At 44.4% G+C, this 26,378-nt stretch overlaps 1 protein-coding gene across 1 annotated transcript in view; it reads right to left on the minus strand.

Moving 5' to 3' along the window:
* Window positions 1-26,378, minus strand: part of Jazf1 (JAZF zinc finger 1) — a 306,088-nt gene that overhangs the window by 31,595 nt on the left and 248,115 nt on the right. Inside the window, exon 3 of the mRNA XM_036181528.1 lies at window positions 19,302-19,498. Coding sequence (XP_036037421.1) covers window positions 19,302-19,498 — 197 coding nt within the window. The remainder of the gene's footprint in view (window positions 1-19,301; window positions 19,499-26,378) is intronic.

Below are 26,378 nucleotides of genomic sequence, written 5' to 3' on the forward strand. Positions count from 1 at the left end.
AATACCCCCACTCCCCCCAAAGTTTTAAAGCCAGTGTGAATTCTTAGTAAGTGTGATGTTCTCTCTGTTCTGTTCTCCAATTTCTCTATTTTAAAATGCTGGCCACAATTTACAGTTAGTTTCTCATGGGCTCACTCACCAGTAAGATGTGTCTTCAGTCTGACGATAGCAGCCGAGGTGAGTGTCCACAGGCTTCTGCTTTGAAAAGTCTGCGACTGTTCATGACACACCACTCCTCCCACTGTCGGGAGGAGAGGCAGCGTGTGCTGCTGCTAATGTAGGCACAGCCATGTCAAGGACCCAGAGCCTTAGGCTCCGAGGCTCCGAGGCTCCGAGGGATGGCAAAGTCCTCCTTGGGGACTGAATACAAGTGTGCAGAAAATGTCCACCATTGCTTCCCCGCCCCCGCCTGGGATGTTTACAGCCTATGGAGACTGCTTCCACCGAGATTAGCTACACCTGCCTGCCTCCTTGTTCAGCTTTGCACCGGAAACCTCATCCTGTTCAGATGGATGCAACAACTTGACCTCTCAGTTCCACTCCATCTAATAAACACACTGCGCTTCCCAGATGACCTGGTCTCGGCTTCGTCTTCTGTGTGGACTTGTCTTTATTCTCTCACTGCCCCAGTGCCATCACCCTTTGCTCTTCCATAGAGGGGGGTTGGGGTGGCAGGTGTATCCACAAGTGCAGGGCTGTCAAAATGACAACTTACATCATAAGCCACGTGGTGCCTGCTGTTCTGTCAACACTGCTATTGCAGTTCTGTCTAGACAATGAGATCTAAAATGATTCGAGAGCATCCCACTTTTAATGCCTAATTTGTATATGTTTTCATATGTGTGCACACATACATGTGCGTGCTTGTAGCAGACAGAGGTCCATGTTGGGTCTCTGCCTCCATCACAGTCTCCCTTAGTTCTTGGTACATAATCTCTCACTAAATCTGGAGCCTACCTCCTCTGTAAGACTAGCCAGGGAGCCCTCCTGTCTCTGCTTCCCCAGTGCTGAGTTACAGCCCACACTGCTCTATCAGGCTCTTTATGTAGATGTTCAGGGTTGAACTCAGGTTCTCACTCCTACACAGCAAGCATAGTACTGACTGAGCCATCTTCCTAGTCCCTTTTTAAGACCTATTTTAAAAATCAGTTCCATATTCTAACATTCTGAAGATCTCACACACAGAACATGAAAGAAGACCATAAAGATGGCCAGCATGTCACAGCAATATTGCCGCCTTGTTACAGAACAAATTGAGCCATTCCGAGTTCCTTACAGGAAAGCACTCAAAGCTCCCGAAGCCTGCAGTTTTCCGAGGTACAAAGTGTGCTCAAGAAGACAAGTGCTTTGCTGTAGAACCACAACAATCTCACCTTGACCCTGACACCTGTACGCAGAACCAGAGGTGAGCGGATCTTGGGAAAACCTGATTTCCTGTCTCATTGTTCTTTCGACCTTCCCGGGCTCAGGCTCTCTGTAGTGAGGCATCTCACCAGTACCAAGGACATCTGCTATGGCTCCAGGATGGGGCCCAACTGGCCCACATGAATTAAACTTGACTTCACACTTATTGCGCTATTTTCTTTTCTTTTTCTAAACAGGGTCTCATTATGCAGCTCAGGCTGTCTTGGAACTCACTGGCAGACCAGGCTGGTGTCAAACTCACAGAGGATCTGCCTGCATCTCCTCCTGAATGTGCCAATATGTCTGGCTATCATATATATATATATATGAGAGAGAGAGAGAGAGAGAGAGAGAGAGAGAGAGAAAGAGAGAGAGAGAAAGGTGTAAGAGGCACGCTTGTGTGCCATATATAGAGGCCCTAGAATAACTTTGTGAAATTGTTCTCTCCTTCCACCTTTATAGGGGCTCTGGAGACTGAACTCAGGTTGCTGGGCTTCCATGGAAAATGTCTTTATCTGATAAACCATCTCCCTGGCCTCTTTCAGACTTATAAACACTATGTTCCAGTCATGTGTTCTAATTCTGGGTCATGGAGTGCCAGGTAGCAAGTGTTGCCTACTGGGAGGACAGGGTATAATGTAAGGACTCTGCTTGGCATCACTCTCTGTAAATGAGACCTGACTGATGGCAAACACTAACTGGGCACATGAGGACACTATGGTTTGTGAGGTTGACCAATGAAGAACACCCTCCAGATAAGAACTGGATGTCACTCAGAAGGAGACACAAGTTGCTGCTATCTTCTAGAAGACAGAGGAAAACATTCTTGTGTCAGGCCTCTCATCTTCATCAAATGCTCTGTTATACAGAGAAAACACAGCTGTGGTGCTTTGAATAAGAATGCCCCTCACTGGCTCATATATCTTAATGTTTAGTTATCAGGGAGTGGCACTGTTAGAGAAGGATTAGGAGGTGTGGCCTTATTGGTGTGTCACTAGGGATGGGCTTTGAGGTTTCAAAAACCCAAGGGAGGCCCAGTCCCCCCCCCACCTCTCTGCTAGTGCATCAAGATGTAGCTCTTAGCTACTGCTCCAGCACCTGCCTGCATGCCCCCATGCTCCCTGCCATGATGATAATAGACTAAGTCTCTGAAACTGTAAGCAAGCCCCTAATTAAACACTTTCTTTTACAAGAGTTGCATTGGCCATGGTGTCTCTCCACAGCAATAGAACAGTGACTAAGACATCAGACCATGTAAACCAAGTCCAGGAGGTGGGAAGATGCTATGTTTAAGAAGTGTAGCACCAGGAAGAAGGGCTACTTTCCAGTTGTATACAGTCTGGCTCTTTTCCAGCCTGCTCTCCTTGCTTGATAGGACTCAATGACAAGACGCTCTGCCACATTTCAGCTTCCCTCATGGCAAAGACAGCTCTCAGGTCTTGCAAACTGTCTCCCACTTTTTTGGACAATGCCAACAAATAGATCTTTGTTGAAATGTAAAATAGGAAGGACCCTTTTTTCCCCAAGAATTCTTATTACTTATTCATTGTAGGAACCAGGGCTCTGTGGCTTGAAGTCCTCCTTCAGCACCTGTGAGGCTTGATTTCAGGGCATCTCCCTCTCCACAATTCCAAATCTACAGGCATGAAATGGTGTTATAATTGTATATAATCTATACGCATTATGCTGTATGTTTTAAATAATTTCTAGATCACTTCTAACACTCAGCTGGATTTAAATGCTGTATAATAGTTGTGTATATTGTTTATGGAGTATTGACAAGATAATCATTAGGGGTTGTGGATGTGGTAAAGTGCTTGCCTAATGCGTTCAGGGCCTTGGATTCAATTACCAGTGCTGCAAAAACAAACAAACAAACAAAACTGTCCAGATGTGATGGCTTACACCTGTAATCCCAGCCCTTGGGAGATGGAGGTAAGAAGAGCTAGAGTTTGAGGCCAGCATGAGTCACACAGTTGGACCCTATCTCAAAAACGAACAAGTGAGCAAATAAATAGGTAAGAGTCTGTACATGTTCAGTATGGATACAATTTTCCAATCGGAACACGGGATACAGATATGGAAGAGCTGACAATATTTGTATACTCGTTAAATACAGTCACAGTTGTTCATTAGCTATTTCCCTTCTAAGGACTGTTCATTAGTTACCAAAGGATATTTATGCTTATATACTGTATATTTATTATATAGTTAGTCCAGAAATGGTTTTATTTAAAAGCTTTTGAAATGAAAAAAATTTTTCATTGTCTTTTAGACAAAGCATCAGCCTACAAAATGAGAAAAGATTTTTACCAACTACACATCTAATAGAGGGCTAATATCCAAAATATATAAAGGATTAAAAAAAAAAAAAAAACAGACATCAAGGAAACAACTCAATTAAAAATGGGGTATAGATCACTGCTGCCATTGTTGCTGGTGTAACAGTGGTGGCCACTGCTATTACTGTTTCAGGGATTGCCATTTCATAATTGGTTACTACAGCTAGCACAGTGGGGTCCCTGGCAGCAAAAGTAGCTACCACAGTTAATTAATCTTTCATTCTATTGGGCATGACAAATTGAAATCAATAGTTATATACATTTCAATTGGCCTTGAAAGCTATAAATTTACAAACTCAAGTTCCACTTGCTCTCAGGATACCATCTTACAAGGTCTCAACTTGCAGTAAAACTCATTAAGGAAGGGAATGGCTCAGTTGCCTTTAGCCTACTGGCTATGGGTGGGTTAAGACTTCTGTTGGTCTTTTCTGTGTTGAACACACAGATTGCAAGCCCAGCACCACTTAGAGATCTTTGGCAACAGTCAACTCTGCAGCTCTCACACAATTGAGCCTGTATGATAATGAGTATTCAGAGATGGGTAATGCCTGGGGGGTGCTCACCAACCTAAGACAGAACACCTGTGTGGCCTGGACAGGTGTCTCCATGATGGGTAAGGTGATCTGCTGACATCCCATGCAACCTAAGTCAGAAGCTCATTTTTTAGTCCCTGGCCCTGCTTTTGGGTAACTGTTGCCTTGCTTGCTGCCCTTGACCTTGATATCCTCCCTATGCTAAGTCCCTGTGAGATTCCACCATCCTGAATGCTTAAGGGAAGCTCCTCGTCTGTGAATCCAGCGTATTGGGCGTTAACTTCTTAGATGCAAGATTGTAAAACATCAGGAGTGGGGGTGGGGATTTAGCTCAATAGTAGAGCACTTGCCTAGCAAGTGCAAGGCCCAGGATTCGATCCTCAGCTCAAAAAAAAAAAAAAAAAAAAAAAACAAACAAAAAAAAACATCAGAAGTGAACGTCTGTCATCCGGGGTTCCCTCATTGTGCTGTAAGTCTGTATTTAAGACCTCCTCCCTCCTTCAATAAATGACATTCGACATTCAAAAAAAAAAAAAGAAAAAGAAAAAAGAAAAAAGAAGAAGGGGTCAAGAACATGATGGGAAAACCCACAGAGACAGCTGACCAGTGCTAGTTGGAGCTCACTGAATCTAGACTGACAGCTCAGGAACCTACATGGGACCGATCTAGGCCTGCTGAATGTGGGTGATAGCTATGTGACTTGATCTGTTTGTGGGGTCCCTGGCAGCAGGACCAGGACTTATCCCAGATGCATGAACTGGCTTTTTGGAGCCCATTCCCTTTGGTGGGATATCTTGCTCAGCCTTGATACAATGGAGAGGGGCTAGGCTCTCCTTCAACTTGGTATGCCAGACTTTGTTGACTACCATGGGAGGCCTTACCCACTCTGAGGAGTGGATGGGGGCAGAGTGGGAGGGAGGTGAGGAGGTGGGAGAAAGGGGGGAGGGGGAACTGGGGTTGGTATGTAAAATGGAAAAAATTTTAATAAATAAACATATTTAATAAAAAATGGGGTATAGATCTAAACAGAATTCTCAAAATAGTAAACTCAAATGGCTGAGAAACACTTAAAGAAATGGTCAACATCCTTAGCCATCAGAGAAATGCAATCCAAACCACTTTGCGATTCCATCTTATATCTGTCAGAATGGTTAAGATCAATAACACAAGTGATAGCTCATGCCAGTGAGGATGTAGAGTAAGGGGAACACTCATGCATTGCTGATAGGAGTGCAAATTTGTCCAGTCAATACAGAAATCAGTGTGGTGGTTCCTCAAGAAGATGGGTATCAGTCTACCCCAAGATCCAACTCTACCACTCTTTGAGCATATGCCCCAAAGCTGCTTCATCCTACCACAGAGAAATCTGTTCAACCATGTTCATTGCTACTCTATTTATAATAGCCAGAAACTGGAAACAGCTCAGGTGTCCCTCAGCAGAAGAACAGATCAGGAAAATGGAGTACATTTACACAATAAAGTATTTCTTAGCCATTAAAAAAGATGAAAAAGAAAGAAAAGAAAAGAAAAAGGGAAGAAAAGAAATCACAAAATTCTCAGGTAAATGGATAGAACTAGAAAAAAAAAATCATCCCAAGTGAGATATCCCAGACCCAGAAAGACAAGTATGATATGTATTCACTTATATGCAGGTATTAGCTGTTAAGTCAATGGTAACCAAGCTATAATTTGTAGAATCACAGAGGTTAGGTATAGAGTAAGAGACTAGGAAGCAAAGAGGATCAGGTATGGAGGGAGAAGGGAGAAAGGGATAAGGGAAGGAATATAGGGAGAGACAGCTAAAATTAAGGGCCAGTTGAGGGTAGTATGCAAACCTAATACAGTAGAAGTGTCCTGGAGCAGAATATTATTTTAACGGGAAAAGCCCAGAGGCAAAAGGCAGATGGGGTAATTTAAGATTAAAAAGGAAAGCTGGCTAGAAACTAAGCCAAGCTAAGGATGGGCATTTATAAGTGAGAATAAGCCTCCAAGTGTGATTTATTTGGGAGTTGGGTGGTGGTCCACCCAAGAAGAACCAAAGAACAAACAACAGCACCCTAAAGTATATACATTTATGAAGATGATCTAAATGACCATGAAATAATAGGGAGACAGTCTCAACTATACATCTCTTGTTACTAAATGAAGCTTCCAGTACCAGGACCGGGTTACATCTAATTGAGGTTTTGGCTGAAGAGGTCCCGTGAGAATCCCCAAACAATCCAGTCTGTTGCCCAGACTCTAGGTTGCTCTCCACAGACTGACATCAAGGCCCCATTGCTGAAGACAATACCCATCCACCTCACTGAACATGGAGAACTCACTGAACATGGTGCCTCCATAAAGCTGTCATCCCTGCATGCTAGCGTCTTTGGTATAGGAAGGTACTCTGTGGTGATATTTTGTTTGTGCTCTAACCAACAAAGTTTGCCTGGAGATCAGTGTGCAGAGCTAGACACTAAGAGGCCAGGCATTGGTGGCACACACCTTTAATCCCAGCACTTGGGATCTCATGCCTTTGATCCCAGTACTTGGGAGGCACATGCCTTTAATCTCAACACTTGGAAGGAGAAAACAGGAAGTGATATGGCTAGGCAGAGAGAGGAAGTGATAAGGTGGGGTGGAGACAGGAGCTCTGCCCCACTCCTTTCAGTATGAGGATTCCTAGAGGTAAGAAGTCTTTCTAGTGGCTGCTGCTCTGCTTCTCTGATCTTTCAGTTTTTACCCTGATATCTGACTCTGTTTTTTTGTTTGTTTGTTTTTATCATTAAGACCAGTTAGAATTTGCGCTACAGTACTCTGTAGACCACCAAAAGAGAAATGTAAAAACCAAGCCAGCCACAAACCCTTTGATCTACAATGGTGTCCTGCTTGCAAGATATGCTAGGGCAATGAAGGAACAAAGCTTGTGGGAGTAACCAACCAATATCTGATTTAGCTTAAGGCCCACTCCACAACATGGAGCTCATACCTGACACTGCTTGGGTAACCAAGAACCAGAGACACACCAGGTCTACCCAGGGAAGAGAGCCAGTGGTGTGCCAACCAAATGCCTGTTGAGGGCTCAAGATCCTGTTCGGCTGTATTCAGATTAAACATCCTGATGACAATCCTCCTTCTCTTAATTTTTCTCCTCCCCTCCATCCCCTCCTCCTCCTCCTCTTTTCCTTCTCCCTCCTCCTCTTTTGAGCTAGGGGTCTCACTGTCACTTGGGTGGCCTCCAACTCTTTGTCATGTGACCCCCTTGCTTTAGCCTCCTGAGTGTCCAAATGACAGGCACAGAGACACCATAGCCAGTGCTACTGAAATCTTAACTATGTAGCTTATCTTAGAGTGTGGCCCTTTTTGTGGGAAGCTCTTCTTCACTATCTGCCAGGAGGGATATCTGCTTTTTCTTTAAAATCTGGGAAATGTTGAAATATGCTGAAATATGAGTATGTTAAAACTATATAAACCCACCCAACTGAAGCTGAAGGTCCTGTCGTAGTGGGTGGACTGAGGCAGGGAATGACTTGCTAGTTCATTCAAAGTTATTCAGCTTTCTGAGTGAGCTGTCCTGGAGCCCCTAGGCATTCAGAGTATGCCTGCCTGTCTGCCTTCCTTCTTCCTTTATTTCTTTTAAATCAATACTTTGTAACTGAGGAACTAAGACAGAAACCATAGTACATCACGACACTGGCATATGTCAAGTTCATACAGTCACTCTCAAGAAATTTCAGGTTTTTGTGACTGACTTTATGCGCCTCCTCATAGCACACTGAGCCAGGACTTGCTTGGCCGAGTATGAACTATACCTTTGAGCTGATAAGACACTCCCCCCACCCCCCTGCATGGATAGGAATCAATGCTAGTACTCATTTTTCCTGGGAGGATGGTGTAGGTTTCTTTGCAAGGTGCTAAGACGGCACAACCAGAAACCATTCTATCCCTGGCATCCGGCAGGGTCCAGCAACCCAAGCTTTCCCAGTCCTGGCAATTACCACTTCCTTTTTAGCATATTTCCAAGAAGTGTGAGCAAAGTTCCGGGCAGAAGCAGGGAGGCTCTGTACTCTGTTGTCTTTTTAGCTAAGTCAAAGCTCCCGCTTCCTTTGCGGATCCTCTCTGTGCAGCTGGGTGTGCCTGGGGACCATTTTCTTGTGAAAACTAGAGCCACATGGAAAAGACATTGAAGTGAGCCCACTGCTGCGATGTCTGCAAAGATGAAAGGCTTCTCTGATTTTAACGTGCTGCATTTTAGACAGTGGGTAGGGTGGGGGAAGAAGAAGGAGTTCTTCAGAGACCTACCCATTTGGCAGGTCTGCAAACCCATCAGGGCGGACTATACATCACCCCCAAACAAGAGGTGAGAGCCAGCTTCTCTCCTCCATTTCCATAGCATCTGCACCATTTCCAGGCTTGGGCTGTGGGTTACCCTAGCCCCAATAGTGAGTGCGGGTGGGTGGCTCCTGGCTCATGTGAGTTCTGGACCTTGGCTTTAAAAGGTGGAATTCTCTTGGGATGCAGGAGTGTGGGCTGCAGAGTCCCATATGTGAGCTGTAAAGCAGCCTTGTCATCAGTCTGGACTTTCTGGGATTTGGCCTCTGTTGGGACAAAGAAAAATCAACCAGGATTGAAGGTAAAAGCCCGTTCCCAGCTCAGGTGACTTGTGGTTCTAGGGCAGTCAGGATTTTCCAGCGGGAATTCCTAACAGTGGACATACTGTTTTTATTGGGCTTGATTAAACAATAACAGTTAATAGAGGAGATGAAATTTAGGTTTCTAACTAAAGGTAAACTGTTAAGTATGGGAGCATTGTATGAATATTAACAAACACTGTAAGGTGGTGTTAAAATGGTGGGTCTCCGAAACATTACAAGTTAAAATGGACATCTTCCACTACTGTGAGATCAACCTGTAGGAACACAGCCACCGTCCAGGTGTCGGGGGTCACTCTGAGGAGTCTTAGGGCATGGGCTGACATTGGTAGCTTTACTTTTCTTTCCTGTAAATTTCTCAATATAACAAAGTATTTTGTATGCCATGAGACAGAAAATATTTTCAATATTGGAAGGCCTAGACATTTAAACACTTTCAGCCACTCATGGCTTTCCACCGGTTCTGGAAGGCGGGTTGGTGGCTACTCTCACCTTTCCCTCCCCTTTCTTCTCCCTCTCATCGTCTCCCCCATGAGATGAGATTGTTCTTTGTTCCAACTACAGCTTCAGTACTGCCCCAAGTTAGGAAGACGAAGACAATGAACTCTGCTTACTGCCCTCAATGGCGAGGAAATGCCAGCACACTAACTGCTGCTTCTGTGGACTTCCTTTCTTCCTAAGTGCTTGTTTGTAGCAGAGGAAATGCCACTTACAGCTTCAAGGAGCGCGGAAGTAGAGTGACATTTATGTAGGGTGAGATGCACAGCTCTTAACGGTGTCATTTGGTGACCCTGGCAAATACATCTGTGTAATTAATCAACAGCTGGGACAAAAAAACGCATCCAACACTCCAGAAGGTTCCTGTCTGAGGCCCCACCCTGGTGCAGGCGGGTTTGACTGTACTTGAACGCCTGTGCTCTGCATGGCAGCTTTCCCTCTGTTCTGCAGGTTTCTGAGATTCTGTTTTGTTGTTTGCTGTAAGGCAGTATATCACTGTCTGGTCATGTTCTGACCCACTTGTCCATTTCCCCAAGGACGAACTGCTGAGTCTTTGGGGACTGTTAAGAAGAAAGTACTCTGAACATCTTAATACCTGGCTTTTGTGCACACGTGCTTTCATACTGCTGGGATAAATACCTAGAGAGGAACTGCCAGGCCACTATCATGGCTTTGTATCCCTGAAAAACTAATTGTGTTAGTCTTGTCCCCCTCCGTTGACTAGAGGGACAATGATATCTGTGCTTTCTCCCCTTGGAACAGCTTTGAGGACATTCTCTGCTCTTCCCAGTCAGGAGGCTGGGCCTTTCAGAGATGCCGTCACCAAAGGTCCTATGGTCCTGTATAGTGTGATGTCCTTTACATGGCATTATGACCTCAGTCTAAATTTTACTAGTGGAGGATTCAATGCTATCACTTAATGGGAAACTGAAAGATAAAAGCAACCCAGGGTAGGTGGGGAGAGGCTTTCTACTTCCTGACTGTGTGGTAGATGAGCCTTGTGGTACTACCTTCAAGAGAGAGCACAGGGCATGGGGATGCACATATCTGACACAACTGAGTGAAAGAGCCACTCTGCTTCCTTGGTATCCTGAATCTCCAGTGAAGGGGATCATTGCTGCTTTTCCTAAAACGACAGATGAGGACCCAGATGTCTGTAAACCTGTCAAACTTTTCTCCTGCCATGCTGGGTAGAGAAAGGTCACCTCAAATACTCCTATAATCACAATACTGGCATCCACTGCTAAAATGGAGTTTGTCTTTTATTGTCAAGTTCTAAGAATTTTTCTGTGGTGAGCTATTTTCTCCTCTTTTGCTTTTTTGTTTTCTCGATTTTACAGTATTATACTTTAAGCATTTTTAAGGGCGTGGAAGTTGGCTTCAGCTATTAAAGGCCTTGGCTGCTCTAGTGGAGAACCTAGGTTCGATTCCCAGTAACCACAATTGTCTGTAATGTCAATCCTAGGGGACCTGATATCTTCTTCTGACCTCTGAAAGCATGCTCAGGGTACATGGACATACATGCAAGAAAAACACTCATATAGGTAAAATAATAAAATAAATAAATAAGATTAAAATAAAAAAGTTTTGATGAAGTTGCCCCATGTTGGTGGCATAAACCTTTAATCCCAACACTCAGGAGGTAGAGGCAGGCAGATCTCTGAATTCCAGGTCAGCCTGGTCTATAGAATTCCAGGACAGCCAGGGTTACACAGAGAAAAAGAAAGGGAAGTCCCAGCTGTTTTTTTGTTTGTTTGTTTGTTTGTTTGTTTGTTTTTGTTTTTGTTTTTTGGTCTTACAGGCTCTTCTGATACATGCCTGCATCCACTGTGACAAGAAAGGCCTTCCCGAAACCGCCATGCCAGAGCAGGTCACTAGCAGACCCCACCTGCACTACACACTCCTGCCACTGATCCCCCTCCCCCCAAGTTAACACAGACCAAAAATACACACACACAAGCATCCTAGCCAGGGCATGTGAAATACTGTCAGTCTTTTTAGTTAAGGGTGAGAAAATGTCTTCTTTGTGTTGAAAATGTGCATAGCTACTTCAAGAAGCCCAGCCCAGCCCGACCACAGCACAGCAGCCATATCCGCCTCTGGCAGCCAGTGGCCCCTGAACACATGGCTTAGTTACCAGTGCAGGGGGTCTAAGGGTGGAGTGGGCCCTGCCTAATCTAGTGGCCTTCAAGGACAGAAGATGGCATAGCTCAGGAATCGCTCCCTGTTCTCACTGCACGGATAGAGCCTCACAGTAAAGCAGGCATTGCCATCACTACACCAAAGAGGGAACAGGTTTGGGAAAGCTGAAGGCCATTTATCCCTCAGACTCTCTGAAAAGAAGGGTTCTCATTAGTTCACCCCCAACATCCAGAAAACTCTAGATTTTCATATCACCTTTTGTCCAAGTCTGCTTACTAGTTCCCTAAACTGAGATTCCACAATAATCTGGGGCTACAGTCTGCACACCACTTTCTCTCCAATGCCATCTTATTTCCGCCATCAGGCATTGCATATAGGTAGGCATCCAGTCTACCTGACAGGCATTTCATACAGGTAGGCATCCAGTCTACCTGACAGGAACAGCACCAACATGGCCGGTGTGTACCCGCTATCCGGACTTACCAGTCTGCGGTGCTGCTGCTTGGTACCCTGTGCACATGCATTGCGTTCACTATTTTCCAGCGTGTGCTTACCTGGCTCTACTGAGCGACACAAGTTTTAACACACCGGGCTATGCCTTATGCTCCTCTGAATGCCCAATACAGTACCTTATAACAAGACTGATACTCATAAATGTGTCTGGTGAAAAGATCCCAGTGCTGTGGGAAATGGGTTACCATGCTTGGGAAATACCCAATTCAAGCAAGTTATTCAACCCTTTTTAAAGTGGTGTAATAATGTGTCTCATCAAGTGTTAACTAAGAACAAATTACACAGTGACTGGGAATGTTGTTGTGCTAAACACATAAATGTACTGTTATCATTACAGATCACATGGGTTTGACTGTTGTCTTCCAGTTAGGAACAAAATTGTTTGGGAAGACTTCTTGTAAGTGGTATCTAGCTGTAGTTATATAAAATAGACTAAACCCTATTTCTTTGTCTTTGCTCTTCTAACCACTTAGAGAAGCAAGAGGTTAAAAGCAGACAGCCACAAGGCCAGCCAGGGGGTGGTTCAGCAGCAGGACACAGGCCTAGCCTGCTTGAGGCCCTAGGTTTCACCCCCAGCACAGGGATGCGGGAAAAGGGAGCAAAGCTCTAGATTCTCAGGCATCAGGGTTCTATTAGTCTATGGTACACCTGAGAGGAAGATTAGAACAAAGGAGAATGTAATCCAAAGGCTATAGTGGGTCCACACAAACAAGCTGGACAGAGCCTGGGTCTCCTCCTCCAGCCACACCACAGTGCTTTCATGACTAATCGAAGTTGGAGATTTTAGGGAAGGGTTCTTAGGCTCCAGACAGTCCACTCCTCTCCTTTTTGATTGATTGATTTTTATTTCATGTGCATTGGTGTTTTGCCTGCCTGTATGTCTATGTGAGGGTGTAAGATTCCCTGGAGCTGGAGTTACAGACATTTGTGAGCTGCCATGTGGGTGCTGGGAACTGAACCCTGGTCCTCTGCCAGTGATCTTAACTGCTGAGCCATCTCTTCAGCCCAGACAGTCCAGTTTTCAAGGCAGGGCCTGTTAGCCCAACTAGAGCCTCCCATGTTTGTAATAGATTGCAGACTTCGGATGGGTGGCCATTTTCTCTTCCTGTGATCCACTGGCACATCCAGTAAGCGTCCTCGCTATGCAGGCCCTATAGTCCAGCCTCTTTTGGGCTAGAACGGTTAGGGAGCATTGGCTTGAGCTTTGCCTTTTTCCCTTGGTGCTTCTCTGCCCTTACAAAACTTGATTTTAATTTGATTTATGAAAATACAGGCACAGAGAAGGAATCCATTGCAGCTCCCCTCACCATAAACTTCCAAATACCTTGAACATAATTCTATCAGCTCATTCTGTAAGTCTGTCTTGTAGCGTCTTTTCCACCCTCAGGAAAAATTAATATTTTAAAAAATGATTTTACATTTATTTCTTCTCGTGTGTGCATGTGTGTGGGCACATCAGATGTGCCACCCTCTATGTGTGGGGAGGACAAATTGCAGGAACTGGTTCTATCCTTCTAACCTGTGGGGCTTTGGATGGAGCACGGGTTTCAGACTGGGTGGCAAGCACCCTCACCCACTGAGTCACTTCACCAGCCCAATCCTTTATTTTTAAAACATGCATTGCTGTGCATTAGGGACTTGGAAAATTTTAAAATCCTTGTTATTTGAACAACTTACTGTAAAAAATGCCATAAAGAAATGCTAAAGAGCTTCCTATAAAGAATAGGAAGTAAAATAAAACAGTATAAACATTGTTGTGGTAATAGCAGTCTAAACAACATTGATTTCATCCTACTGACTACCTGCACTTATCAATGCGATGTGAATGCCTTCCCATCCCATTTCATGAGCAACTACGACACTGTCTTGAGTGGCTGCTGTGGGCTCCTCCTTCGCTACTCGTTATTAATTGACTACTGTATACTTTAGGTCTCTATAGATTCAGTCCTGACTTGTTAAATAGGAAACACAGAGCCAGTTGCAGAGTTAAAAACCAAGAGGTCAGAGCAATAGCTGAGAGCCTTACCCTTCACTGCTCCTGCTGTCTTTCCTCTCCGCACGAGAGCTACTTCTGTGTGTCCTATCTTTTTATAGACTTTCTGTTCTGTTTTCTCATTGGTTGTAAACCCAGCCACATGACCTCCTCATCACTGCCTGTCTGTACAGACCTCCAGGTCTTCTATGGTTGGTATTGAGATTAAAGGCGTGTGTCTGCCATGCTGGCTGTGTCCTTGAACACACAGAGATCTTCCTAGCTCTGCTTCCCAAGTGCTGGGATTAAAGGCGTGTACCACCACAGCCCAGCCTCTGCTCTGGCTTGCTCTGACCTCAAGGCAACTTTATTAATATACAAATAAAATCACATTTTACAAATATAGTATCACCACCCCGACTAGGATCCCATGAACTAAGAATACATCAGATAACTCAGACTCTGAAAGGACATGATGGCAAAGTGAAGACACAGGATTAACACTATTACTCTGGCCAGTGTCGAAACTTTAACCAATGATTTGTTTGTAACCATGACCAGGTAAGCACCCGCTCTCTGGAGTCAGCTCACCCTTAGACCAAACCTTAAATTAAACTGGTAACTTCCTCAGCTATGACAAGTTGTGTGAGCAGTGAGTGAGGTAGAGGAGGAGTTGCTGTGGGGAGGGCGAGCTGCAGTTTCCGTGCCTTTACACGCCTTGTGTTCAGGTTAAATTGCTGCATGGCTGCATGGCTGCATGGCTGTATGGCTGAAGGTCTAATAAGAATTGTTAAGCAGCTGGGCATAGGGGTGCACATCTGAGATCTTAGAATTTGGGAGGTTGAGGCAAAGAGGATCAGGAGTTTAAGGTCAGCTTAAACTATATAATGGATTGAGGATGGCCTTGGCCACATAAGAGCTGTCTAAACAACCCCTTAGTACCCCCCCCCCCAAGGATAATATACAGTGATTGTATAATCTCTGAGATGAGGCAATCTTTTAAGAATGTCAGGGAAAGACAATGTAAGAGGGGTTCCACAGAATAGTTTGTTCTTTCACTGATTTTTAACTACATGGCTGTGAGATGTCTACAGTGTAAAGGTGAAACCTGACCCAAACCCAGTCTGCATTGTATCATAGCTCTGTCACTAATTTAGTCATTAGATAATTTTCCTTGTCATCTTGTGTCCATGATTGACAACAGTACTCTACATCTAGATGCCATTTCACAGCTCTTCCAGAACTTTCTGCATGGAGGTTCTTAGGCCTTCCCCAGAATGCTATACACATTCAAAACATGGAGTTTCAAATTTGCAGATGCCCACACATCAATCAAGAGAAAGATCAAAAGTTGGCCAATGGCTGTCGAGACGGCTCAGCAGGTAAAGGGACTTGCTGCCTAACCTTATGACCAAAGTTCAGTCCCCGGAACCCACAGTAGAAAGAGAGAACTGATTTCTGAAAGTTGTCCTCTATTTACACACACACACACACACACACACCAAAAAAAAAAAAAAAAAAAAAAAAAAAAAAAAAAAAAAAAAAAAAAAAAAAGATGTAACTTAAAGAAGTTGGCCAATGCCTTTCTGCAGGTCCATAGACAATAGGTCCAAATACAGAACTTCCAGATTCCTGAACAGCAATCATTACAGGAATAATATTCAAGGAACAAGCTGGATATGGTAGTGCATGCTTATAATCCCAGCACTCTGGAAGTGGAGCCAGGAGGATCATGAGTTCAAGGCTAGCTTCAGCTACATTTCAAGTTGAGTTCAGCCTAGTCTACTCAAAGTCCTGGCTCAAAATAACCATGACAATGATGTTTTAAAGATGTCAGTGTAATACTGGTTACCACGGAGTGGGCATACCAGAAAAACCACGTTCTCCAAAAAGGCAGACATGAATGGGAATGTATGGAGCGACTCTCACAGGGGCTCCTTCTCCCGCACTCGGGCGGCAGGGCTCTCCCTGTGGGCCTGATGTTAGAACTGAGTACAGAATCACACAGAACAAACACAGTAAACGAAGAGCAAGCATGAATGTGAGCCGCCTCCCCTTAGGAATTACTCTGATACTGCCATTTCTAAAGGACAAGGATGGGAAATGTTCTGATACTTTAGTTTCAGAGAACTGAATTGTGATCATCTTAATATTTCCCTGTCTCTATGATGTCAACAGGCCTGGGGGGCAAGGCCTGTATAACAAAGTGTTCACTCTTGATGAGACATGCCATGCCCACCTGTTCATGTAGTGGTGGATTCTCCAAGAGACTGCAAAGCAAATGTCACCACCAAAACCACCTAAAAACATTTGAAGAAGGAAGCTCCAGGCTGTTCAGAGAGCATAGCTTAAGAATATTTATAAATGAAATGCTCTACAAAGTGACCACTACCTCCAACCTAGGAATATTCTGTGAATATGGAAGCTGTAAGGGTAAATTTAGGAGCAGAGCTGCAGGATGTTATTTATAACCTGGCGATGAAAATGACTAGAACCACATACGCCAAGCAGAAAGGCCGATCTCCCTAAGTACAGGTAAAATAACATTCAGACCAGCGAAAACACCCACAGGCGAAGCTGGGCAGGCCAGGGGTTTAAGGAACCATTTCCCTGCTGATTTCTGATGTTTGTGTGGAATGTTCTTCAAACAGCAAATAACTTAACAGTGATCCTGACAGACTGAAAGTGATACATCTTTCCCAAGACATAAATTAAGTCTTCTGGTGGGAAATTGCTAGAATGGACAGGGTGTTATAAAAATTTCTTTATGACTGAAGGAAAAGAAATGATTCCATTTCTTCTGAACATTCTTACATGAAAAATAATAAACTCTCACTTCAAACTGTCCTGATATTCACAGGGCTCATGGTGCCTGTTACTAATTGGGGCAGTCCTGTTTATCTGGTGTTGGCCATGAGTCAGTCCTCATTACCTCAAGTATGAAACACATTCTGCTGGAGACCGCTTGGCCTACAATTCATATTCCATATGAATAACTACTATGGAGGGCCACAGAGAAGAGGAGCCAGCACTTTCAATGACCCATTCTTCTGCTCTTCACACTTACATGGAAAACACCAAACAAAGATTCTGGAAGCCAATGTTCACAAAACAGAATGTAGGAAGATCCTGGGGTCACCCCCCATGACCTGAAACATCCCAACAATGCTGGGAGACTAATCCTTTAACACTTGGCAAGCTAGAGCACTTTGTGACTTGCTTAAGCTAACAGCTTTTCTGAAGAAAGAACTCAGGAAATTCTGGTTCCCTGCTTGCTCCACCTCTCCTGTGTTCAAAGTGCTCCACTGTGGATAAACGAAAGGTATCCATCTCTCATAAGATGGAAGTTCCCCCAGAAAGGTCCCCTAATTATAGCCATTAAGACTGGGAACTGTCCAGGGTCTTTCATTGGAGTATAATCATGCATATTAGGCCTCACATTAAGGACTCTAATTAATTTTGTTGAACTTAGCATCTTCCCAGACACTGGAGGGTCCTTTACCCCAATATTTTGTGAATTAATTAATTAATTAATGTGTGAAATGCATTTTGAGAAGTACAACTCTGGCCACCTCCCTTGATAGGAGATGGAGAAAGGGAAAATATGGGACCTGTACATCTCAGTCAAGGAGGTGATGCTAAGGAGATGCTGGTGCCCTCTGAAATGGCTTATCTTTTCTCTTAGAATTGCCCAGAATCTGTAACAAAGAGCCATGGTGATGTAGGCTCTGCCACCACCTCAGCTGCCTCCTCAGTCTGGCAGCGTGGCCCACTGTGGGATACGCAGGCTTTCACACATGAAGCTGCTGTACAGTGGAGCACACTTCTGTCCCTCTTCTGGGACACTCCTTCCTCCCCCACTGTGTCTCACTGACTCCACTGTCTTCCCATGAGCCTCTTCTTCCATTGTCAGCTGACTCTGGAGGTGCTCACGTCACCGAGTTCTAGGTAACAACACTGTACTCACTCGGGTTCTTCTTTGATTAATCATAGCCCATATTCCTATGGTGGGAGAGGAGAGAATCTGCCCCCTGCTTCTCAGATAAGACAAAGAGGGTCCTTCCTAGTCCCCACACCTTATTTATACCCCTGCCCTGAAGTGAGGCATATGATCAGCTTGGGGACTGGAGTGCTCTGGGATGCTCTCACCCTGGTGTGAGTTTAGAAGGGTGGTATGGGGAATGAATGAATATGGGAAGGATGTACTAAGAAACTCAATTGGCAGGGACCCAAGTTCCCCATCCTACAGTTTGCTTTATGCAGGGATTGAGTTGGTATTTTTTTATCTTCAGCTTTGACCCTACCTCAGTGTTTAATCAGCACCACACTTGGGGAAGATGCCAACATCTTCTACCAGGTGTAAGACTGAGACAGGGCCTGCTTACTTCTGTAGTTCAGTGTCTGACATGTAGAAGGTGTATGCTTTTGTTCATTTTATTATGAAAAAATTCTACTCAGTGTTTAATCAGCACCACACTTGGGGAAGATGCCAACATCTTCTACCAGGTGTAAGACTGAGACAGGGCCTGCTTACTTCTGTAGTTCAGTGTCTGACATGTAGAAGGTGTATGCTTTTGTTCATTTTATTATGAAAAAATTCAAGAATAAGCAAAAATAAGGAGACAGATATAAAGAATGTCTCAGCGCCCCACTGTGTACGGGTGAACTGGCATGGTGTCTTATCCATGTCAAGCCAAGAAAATGAGCAGATGAAACATGATTCATAGTTCACACAAAATGGTAAGGTCTTAAAACCTATAAAACTATCTGTAGATGGAAGTTTCTCTCCTGCCTGCCTGTTCCCAAATACCCAGCAGCCACTTCCCAAATAATTGACTTGGAGGCTTAATATTACTTATAAATGCTCAACAGGTAGCTCAGGCTTATTACTAACTAACTCTTACACTTAAATTAAACCATAATTCTTATCTATGTTTAGCCATGTGGCTTGGTACCTTTTCTCTACAACATTCTCATTTTGCTTCCTTTATGTCTGGCTGGAGACCCTTTGACTTCCCCCTTCATCTTCCCAGAATTCTCCTAATCTGTTTGCCCTGCCTATACTTCCTGTCTGGCTACTGGCCAATCAGTATTAAACCAACTGGAATGACAAATCTTGGCAGTATACAAGAGCTTATCCCATAGCAACCATCACCATAGACATGCACATACTCCATAACTACTTAAAGATGATATATAGATGAGTGGACACACAGTGCAAGGGTCAGAGTTGTGGGTCTGAGTCCCCAGCTAAGGGGCTTACCTGTTGGAGTGCTGCTGCGGAATGAAGAGGAGGGAGTGATGGGTGGGGTCACAGGAGGAGTAAGGCTTCCGCTGCTATGACGTGGTGGAGTGGACACATTCCCTCGAGACACGGAGCTGGACAGGGTCAGTGAAAGCTTCGGCTGAATTTTCTTCTTCAGGGACTCCTGTTCTCGACGTGCAGCATCTGTCATGAATCTGAAACGACAGGTGCAGGTGATCAGCCAAGGCCTCAGAGGAAGGCACAAGACAGTGGAGCTTGATGGATGCTCTGCCCCGGGGAAAATATTGGGAGCAGGCTGGTTCCATTGGAAGTCTCATGAAAGCTTGCCCTTTCCTATGCAGTGAAGTATCTTTCTAGCTTGCTGCTTTTGAGTCTCCTCCAAATTGGACCCATAGTTTTGCCAGGAAACCTTGATACAGATCTGTAATCACCTCAATGTCTTCTGTTTCAATAGCTTTTCCCTTGGGAGACTCTCTCTCCTCCCACCTGGAAGAAGCCCATCCATTTGGCCATTCCTGAGCTGGGAATGTTCATCCCATAGTAGTCAGTGCTCAAACCACTGACCAATGCTTAACAGGCATGGTCTCATCTCTGTCTGTCCTCTCTATAAACATTTTTTTCTCTAGTCTCTCACACTGTTATTTGGAATTCAGATGCCTCTGCTTACCTGAGGTCTGAGCACACTGCCAAGCTCAGCTAGGCTAACGGCTGTAGAACAGCTGTGCTCAACAGCTCAAGCACAGTCAAGAGGTGTGTGAGCAGAAGGAGGAAGGTCACCCCACCCTGCCCATGGGCCTGCTTAAGTTCTGTTTTTCCTTCTCAGAAAGGAGGCCTTATGCCCTGCTCGCCTCATCTGGACAGTTCAAAGGTACTCTCCCAATGTCTGTTCTCTTATTCCTGTATAATATAATGTTTCATAAGTCCATGTAACATGAGATGTAAGACAATCTGGAAATGGTAGTCTTTACCTAAAAACCAAACACTTTCCATATTATCAGCATTAGACATTGTCAGCTGCATTCTGGACACTGTCATGATGAGCACAGTGACCAGAGAATAGGAAAGCATTCAGGTGGTGATAGACACTTGTGTCTATCTGGGCTGTGAGGTGGAATACCCCTGTGCCTCTCAAGTCATCTCTGTCAGTTGTAGTCTGACCAGTTCAAACTAATTGCACTGTATTTCATCATGGTATCTCACCAAATCCACTTCATTCTGCTTACAAAATTCCAGAGTGTTTTTCTTCACAATGCTACAAATTTTGGAAGTTAATAGATGGTTCTTAGAGTCAATTAAACACCAAACAAAACAATAGTAATACTGTTGCAGAATCTTTAAATTCCTACTTTTATATTTGGAACAAAGATGGCTCACTCCTAGCCATGTGTGGTGGTGCACACTTTTCATCCCAGAACTCAGGAGGCAGAGGCAGGTGGATCTCTGTAAGTTCAAGACTTGCCTGGTCTACAAAGTGGGTTCCAGAGCAGCCAGGACTGTTACACAGAGAAATCCTGTCAGAAAAACCAAAAGAGACGGCCCACTCTTTAAATGATTCCTGCAACAAGATCCAGATACACAAAGTGACCTTTCTATGTTGCGCTGCACAGGAATAAAGCTATACGCTTTGACTGAGTTCTTAGGTCTGGCGCTGTAAGATGGTCATGGTTTACATGACGTGACTGACAAAGGTGCAATGAGGGCTGTTTGCACCCAGGAACCTGAACTGGTTGATTCTCAGGTGAAAATCTGGTTCTTCTGCTCTTCAACTGCTTTCCTCCTCTCCTCCAAACCTCTACTCAAAATACAGATGGTCAAAAGAAAGAAGAAGGCAATGAACTGTGGCTTCCTTTCTTATTTCAAGTAGAACCACTAACTGGCACAGTGCCAAGTGTCTCACATTGGTGTGTGCTGTGTGCCAGAGAGTGGACAAAACCACAGCTGAACTATACAGCTTCTTCCAGGAAGACCAGTTGTCCTCAGTAGTGGGTAATTCACATAGCAAGATAAACACAAGTATTTCATTGGGCAGAGCCAAGTGGACAGCTTGTCCTTTCGTGAAGAGTGTGATATATGGGGTCAGAAGGGCCAGGGTTAACCCTACTGGGTTACTTACTATGTATGTGACTTGAGGCAAAGTGACAAATCTCCCAAACCTTAGCCTTATTCTCTGTGGAATGAGAACACAGGTTGACAGCTCTTAGCAGATGAGATTGAGACCAGAAGATTTAAAAGGTTTTTGAATTTTAGACTATTTGCACAGACATTATCAATTGGATATCACTAATAAGGAAGTCTGACATTTAGAGATTTTAGAGCATTTGGAGTTGGGGATGCTCAGTCTGTATTGACTGCTGGTAAAGATACATCTTTCTATAGAATAATTTGATCTTTTTTTAACTGCAAACCAGCTAAGCTGACATGTCAATACTCTTAAGAGATAACTCTGAGCCTTGTCTTATATAACCATCTGTATCATGGGAAGTCTGGTACTCTGACTGGGGATTTGTAACCAGGCATCCTTGTAAGACAGCAGGTACCTCGGCTGCACTGGGGGTGGGTCCTCCATTGGTAGGCCATCTCCTGTCTGTGCTGTCTGACTTGATAGTGGACCACAGCCACTGCAGAGGTCTTTGTGAGGATTGAATGCGGTGACTTGCTTGTCACATAGCAGGTGACTCAAAAGTCGAAACTGGTATTCTACAAAGTGCCACAGCGTGGTTTGTCTTAGTACTTGGTCAGCCTCTCTCAATGACAAATTCTTTGAGTTGGTTCTAAAAGAACTTGAATGAGCAGAAATCCCACCTGTGGAGTGATGGAAGTGAGCTTGGAGAGCACATACTGAATCAGATAGAAACCAGCCAGAATGCAAAAGAATCTTCACCACTTTATCTTTGGTTAAAATGAACCAATACCCCATAAATAAAAACAGAAGAAAAAAGCATCAACAAGGCGTGCTTACTCTAAAAGTAAATAGCCTTCTTAGCTCAGCTACAAAACAACTGTGGCTATAATTCCTTCTTTCCCACCACAGTCACACCCATATGATTTGGTTGGGGTACAGAGGACAATTTATCTTCAGCTTGTTTTTTCTAAGTACTTTTTACAAGTGAGAACACGGCACTCCCGTTAAAAGCACTAAACAAGAAACATGCTCAGAATCACTGCCCACCCTCCTTCCCCTTAGTATTCCCCAGCCATAAATCATGGCAAACCTGACACACAAAACACACAGCTGCGTAACACACTTCCAGCAACCAATACACAAGCACACACACACACAGGAATGCCACAGCAGCATGAGTTCTGGATAAAATGGCCATTTCCCAAGCACAGTGGGTCTAGGCCTTCATCCCCCTTTCCCGTATTAACTGTTATGTTACTTGTTTTTTGGGAAAGGGTTGACAGTGTCTGCCTATAAAGCTTGGGCTGGCCTTTGATCTGGCAATCCTCTTTTGTTGGTCTCATAAGTCTTTCTCTATATGAAGACTTGAGACTTACTAAACTCTAAAGCTTTAAGTCATGTTCCATCAATATGCTTGTGAGTCAAGAGGTGGGCATGTTCCCAAAAATGAGGAATCACTGGGGATGCCAGTTAGAAGACAAGGTGATGAAGAAGGGTGGTTTCAGGCAGGAACATGGAAGGCTCACTGTCTCAGCTCTAACCAGGAGGGCAGCCCCAAGCCAGCCACATATGGTTATACCCTGGCATCCCACAGACATGTCCTTTCTGCTACCGGGCTGGAAACACGCCCATTCTGTAGCGGAAAGGAGCTGAGGATGTCAAGGTCCTCTGGTAGGGGAGCCTGCCTCAAGGGTGGACACTATCAGAGGTGCTCAGTGATCACAGGAGACAGGAGGAATTCAGAACTGGCAGAAACTGTGGTGGAGTCATATCCCCAGTCTGATACACTCACTTTCCACAGTTATTGATGAGTGGGATGATCTGCTGAAGGCCACTGGGACTGGGGAGTGGCTGAGTTGGCACAAATCTAGTCAAGACTGAATCAGTGGCTCCTATGGAGAACTGCTCAATGGCTTGGGCTTTAAAGATGTGCCACAAAATTCTCAAGGGGTGTGGTCTGGGGATGCACTCCCCTGGAGCTTACAGATGTAAGTGTGATGGTACCTGGGTGGATGGTCAGGAGGGGAGGGAGTCCTTCAAATCTCAGCCAGCTGCTGCAGTGGTAACTGACTAGCTCCTGGAGACCCTGCTCTTCTGTCTTAGAGTATATTCTCCAGAATATACCCCTCTGCAGTGGTACCAGCTGTGGCAGGTACTGGTGCCAGATCACGCTGGCTTGTAAGGGCAAACCATTTCAGGGACTTTATAAATGGGCTGTGAAATATAACTATTATTAAATGTTAAATTATGTAAACTGATTATTAAATAAAATGTATTAAAAACAAAGGTTCATTGTTTCTTGATTATCCTACTTCGTTTTATTCTGACCTAGGACCTCAAGGTTACTCACATTAATGCTGAGTCTATTGGGTGAAAAGATACCACAGTATCTTGGTATTCTGTAGCACCCCAGTGTTAGCTTGGAACTGCCACAGTAGGCCTATTTACACCACAGAAATGGACAAATGTTACCATTCAGAACTTGTTCCTCTTCAGGAATTAGCTACTAAACATTAGTTAATAAACCTTGTAATCTTATTTTTAATGTGGAAAAAAAGCATTCAAATCAGGCTCCTTGCCTACTCACTGAAGGAACTAGTCAGGGATGAGGGGGAGACAATCCTTTTCTTTTTAGCATTATAAAAAGGAATATATTTCAACACATTTTTCTATGAATTTGTAGCATTTTTAAAATGATTTTTTAAATTACAGGATACAGGCAAACAAGTAAATGAATTTATTTGAAAATTTTAAAGAATAATAAAATTATGACCATGTGCCCAACATTACCAGAAACTTTGAAGTTTCTTTTATAACTTGTTTTCCCAAGAGAAATATTACCCAGATCCAAATACAGTTGATTTTTTTCAGGATTTTTCTTATATATATAACTCCTAGAGAAACTGAATGTTTTTAAAGAGAAAGTAGTCACTGGAGACTTCATTCACTGTTGACTAACAGCCTGGAAGTCTGTGGTCAGCAAAGCAATGTTTTGATTTTGAAACTGAAACTGCTGTAAGATTAATTTTAATTTTCCTACAAATCAGAAATGCCCAAGTGACCATAATTGAACACAGTCATTTGTAGTAATATTTGTTATTGTGAGGGGAAGTACATATTTCTTAAGTAAATTTTCAAGACTCCATTATAAACCTTTTAAGTCCGCAGACCACAGTGCTCACTCGGGCGGGCAGGTTAAACATGGACCGCGAACATAATGCAGGGGAAATGGTAGCTGCTGCTCCAGGGAGATCAGCTGCAACCACAAACTCGGAAATGCATACATAGGATTTTCTGAAACCTGGGCAGACACTCCACTGGCATTTCACTCACCAGCCAGAACACTCTCATCTGTTCTTTAGGGGGTTGGGGAGGGCGTCACTTGGCTCTCAGTGACACTGGAGGCCCCTGAAATGGAAGTGACCGCTTGAAACAATAGTGTTTCTTGGAAAAATCTGAAAAGAACTGGGTTTTATGGGACCGTAGGAAGTCTGAGCAGCGCACTGTCAGGAGGCTGCCCTGCTGCAGTCCCGGCCCTGTTCTCCTGCCTGCTGGCACTGTGGCTGGAGTGGTCAAAATGCAAAGAGCCCAGTCCTCCTGTTAGAAATGGTGCACTGGGCTGTCTAGGGACACATCCTCCTCCTGATTTCTCTGCCTTAGCTCTGGAGAGGAATCCAACAGTTGGGGGTACCCTTCCAACAGGAGGGGGCATGGGAGATACTCCCTGCAGTTAGCAGATGCAAATGGAGCTTCAGATTATAAGCTGCCTTCCTCCACCGAAGAAGTTCACAATGGAAGTCAAGGCCCCAACCCCTCAGAAAGCATCAAGGCCACTGTGTTTCCCTTGAAGCTGTAAGCTTTGTTCTGCCTTTTAGTGCCCTGTGGCCACTGCCACAAAGAGCAATTCTGTGGAACACAGCCTTTGAGAAGAGCTTCTGACATGCTGTGCTGCTTTAAGCAACTCATGCCAAGGATGCTGCAGAGCCAGTGAGTCAGCAGAGCCATGCATGGGGCAGTGCACCCAAGGCTCTGGGAAACCAGCTCGGGACAGCAGGGACAGCTCAGCACGTGATCACGTGTGGTCTGTGGGTCAAAGATCTAGCCATCCCAAGTCTCCACGTAATGAGGGTGTTCAGATTCCCATCTGCCGGGAAAGCCAGGACTGGGTCTTCTGGTTTTAGCAGCTGCTTGGTTAACATGACTGGCCAATGAAAGAAGACTTGAGCTCAGCAAGCATGACTGCAGCTGGTCATAGCTCCTCCATGAACGGAATGGTCTTTGCTTGTGACCTGGGGACTTAGCAAGTCATTTCAATCAAGAGAAAACTTGAACACCTAAGTAAAACCAACTTCAGAGAGGTTTTTAAAAAGCTTTGAACAATCCTGTTTATTTCTGTCCCAGAGTCCTCTGTTGCCTGACCCAAAGCCCTGGAGAGACTGATAAACTTTATAAAACTTTGCAGTATCAAGTGAACTGGGGCCTTTAACATGCTGCCATTAAGGCTGGAGGGGGCTCAGAGTCAGAAGTGAATACTGTTCTTCCAGAGTTTGACTCCTGGCATTGATTTCAGGCTGCTCATAAAAGCCCATGACTCCTGCTCCAGGGGATCTGATGTCCTCTTCTGGCCTCCTTGGGCACTGTATTTGTTGTGCAGAAGCCCACACACATGTACATGTAATTTTTAAAAAATAGTAAAAAATCTAAAAGCATGCTGCCACTAAAATGTTAATACAAAATAGTGAAGGCAGCTGTAAAAGAAAGCTGCTCCACCCCAGAGCCTTGCTGTCCCCACAGGATGTGTGTGTGTGTGTGTGTGTGTGTGTGTGTGTTATCCTGCACTTGCCTCCACTGTGGGCATCCTCTGGAACACTACCAACAGGCTTGCTACTGCAGAGGCATTATTCTTCACAAACTTTATGTCTGGCCTATGTGGACAGATCCTTGAAGCTCCA

This window comes from Onychomys torridus, chromosome 3, assembly GCF_903995425.1.
Source record: "Onychomys torridus chromosome 3, mOncTor1.1, whole genome shotgun sequence".
Taxonomy (NCBI): Eukaryota; Metazoa; Chordata; class Mammalia; order Rodentia; family Cricetidae; genus Onychomys; species Onychomys torridus.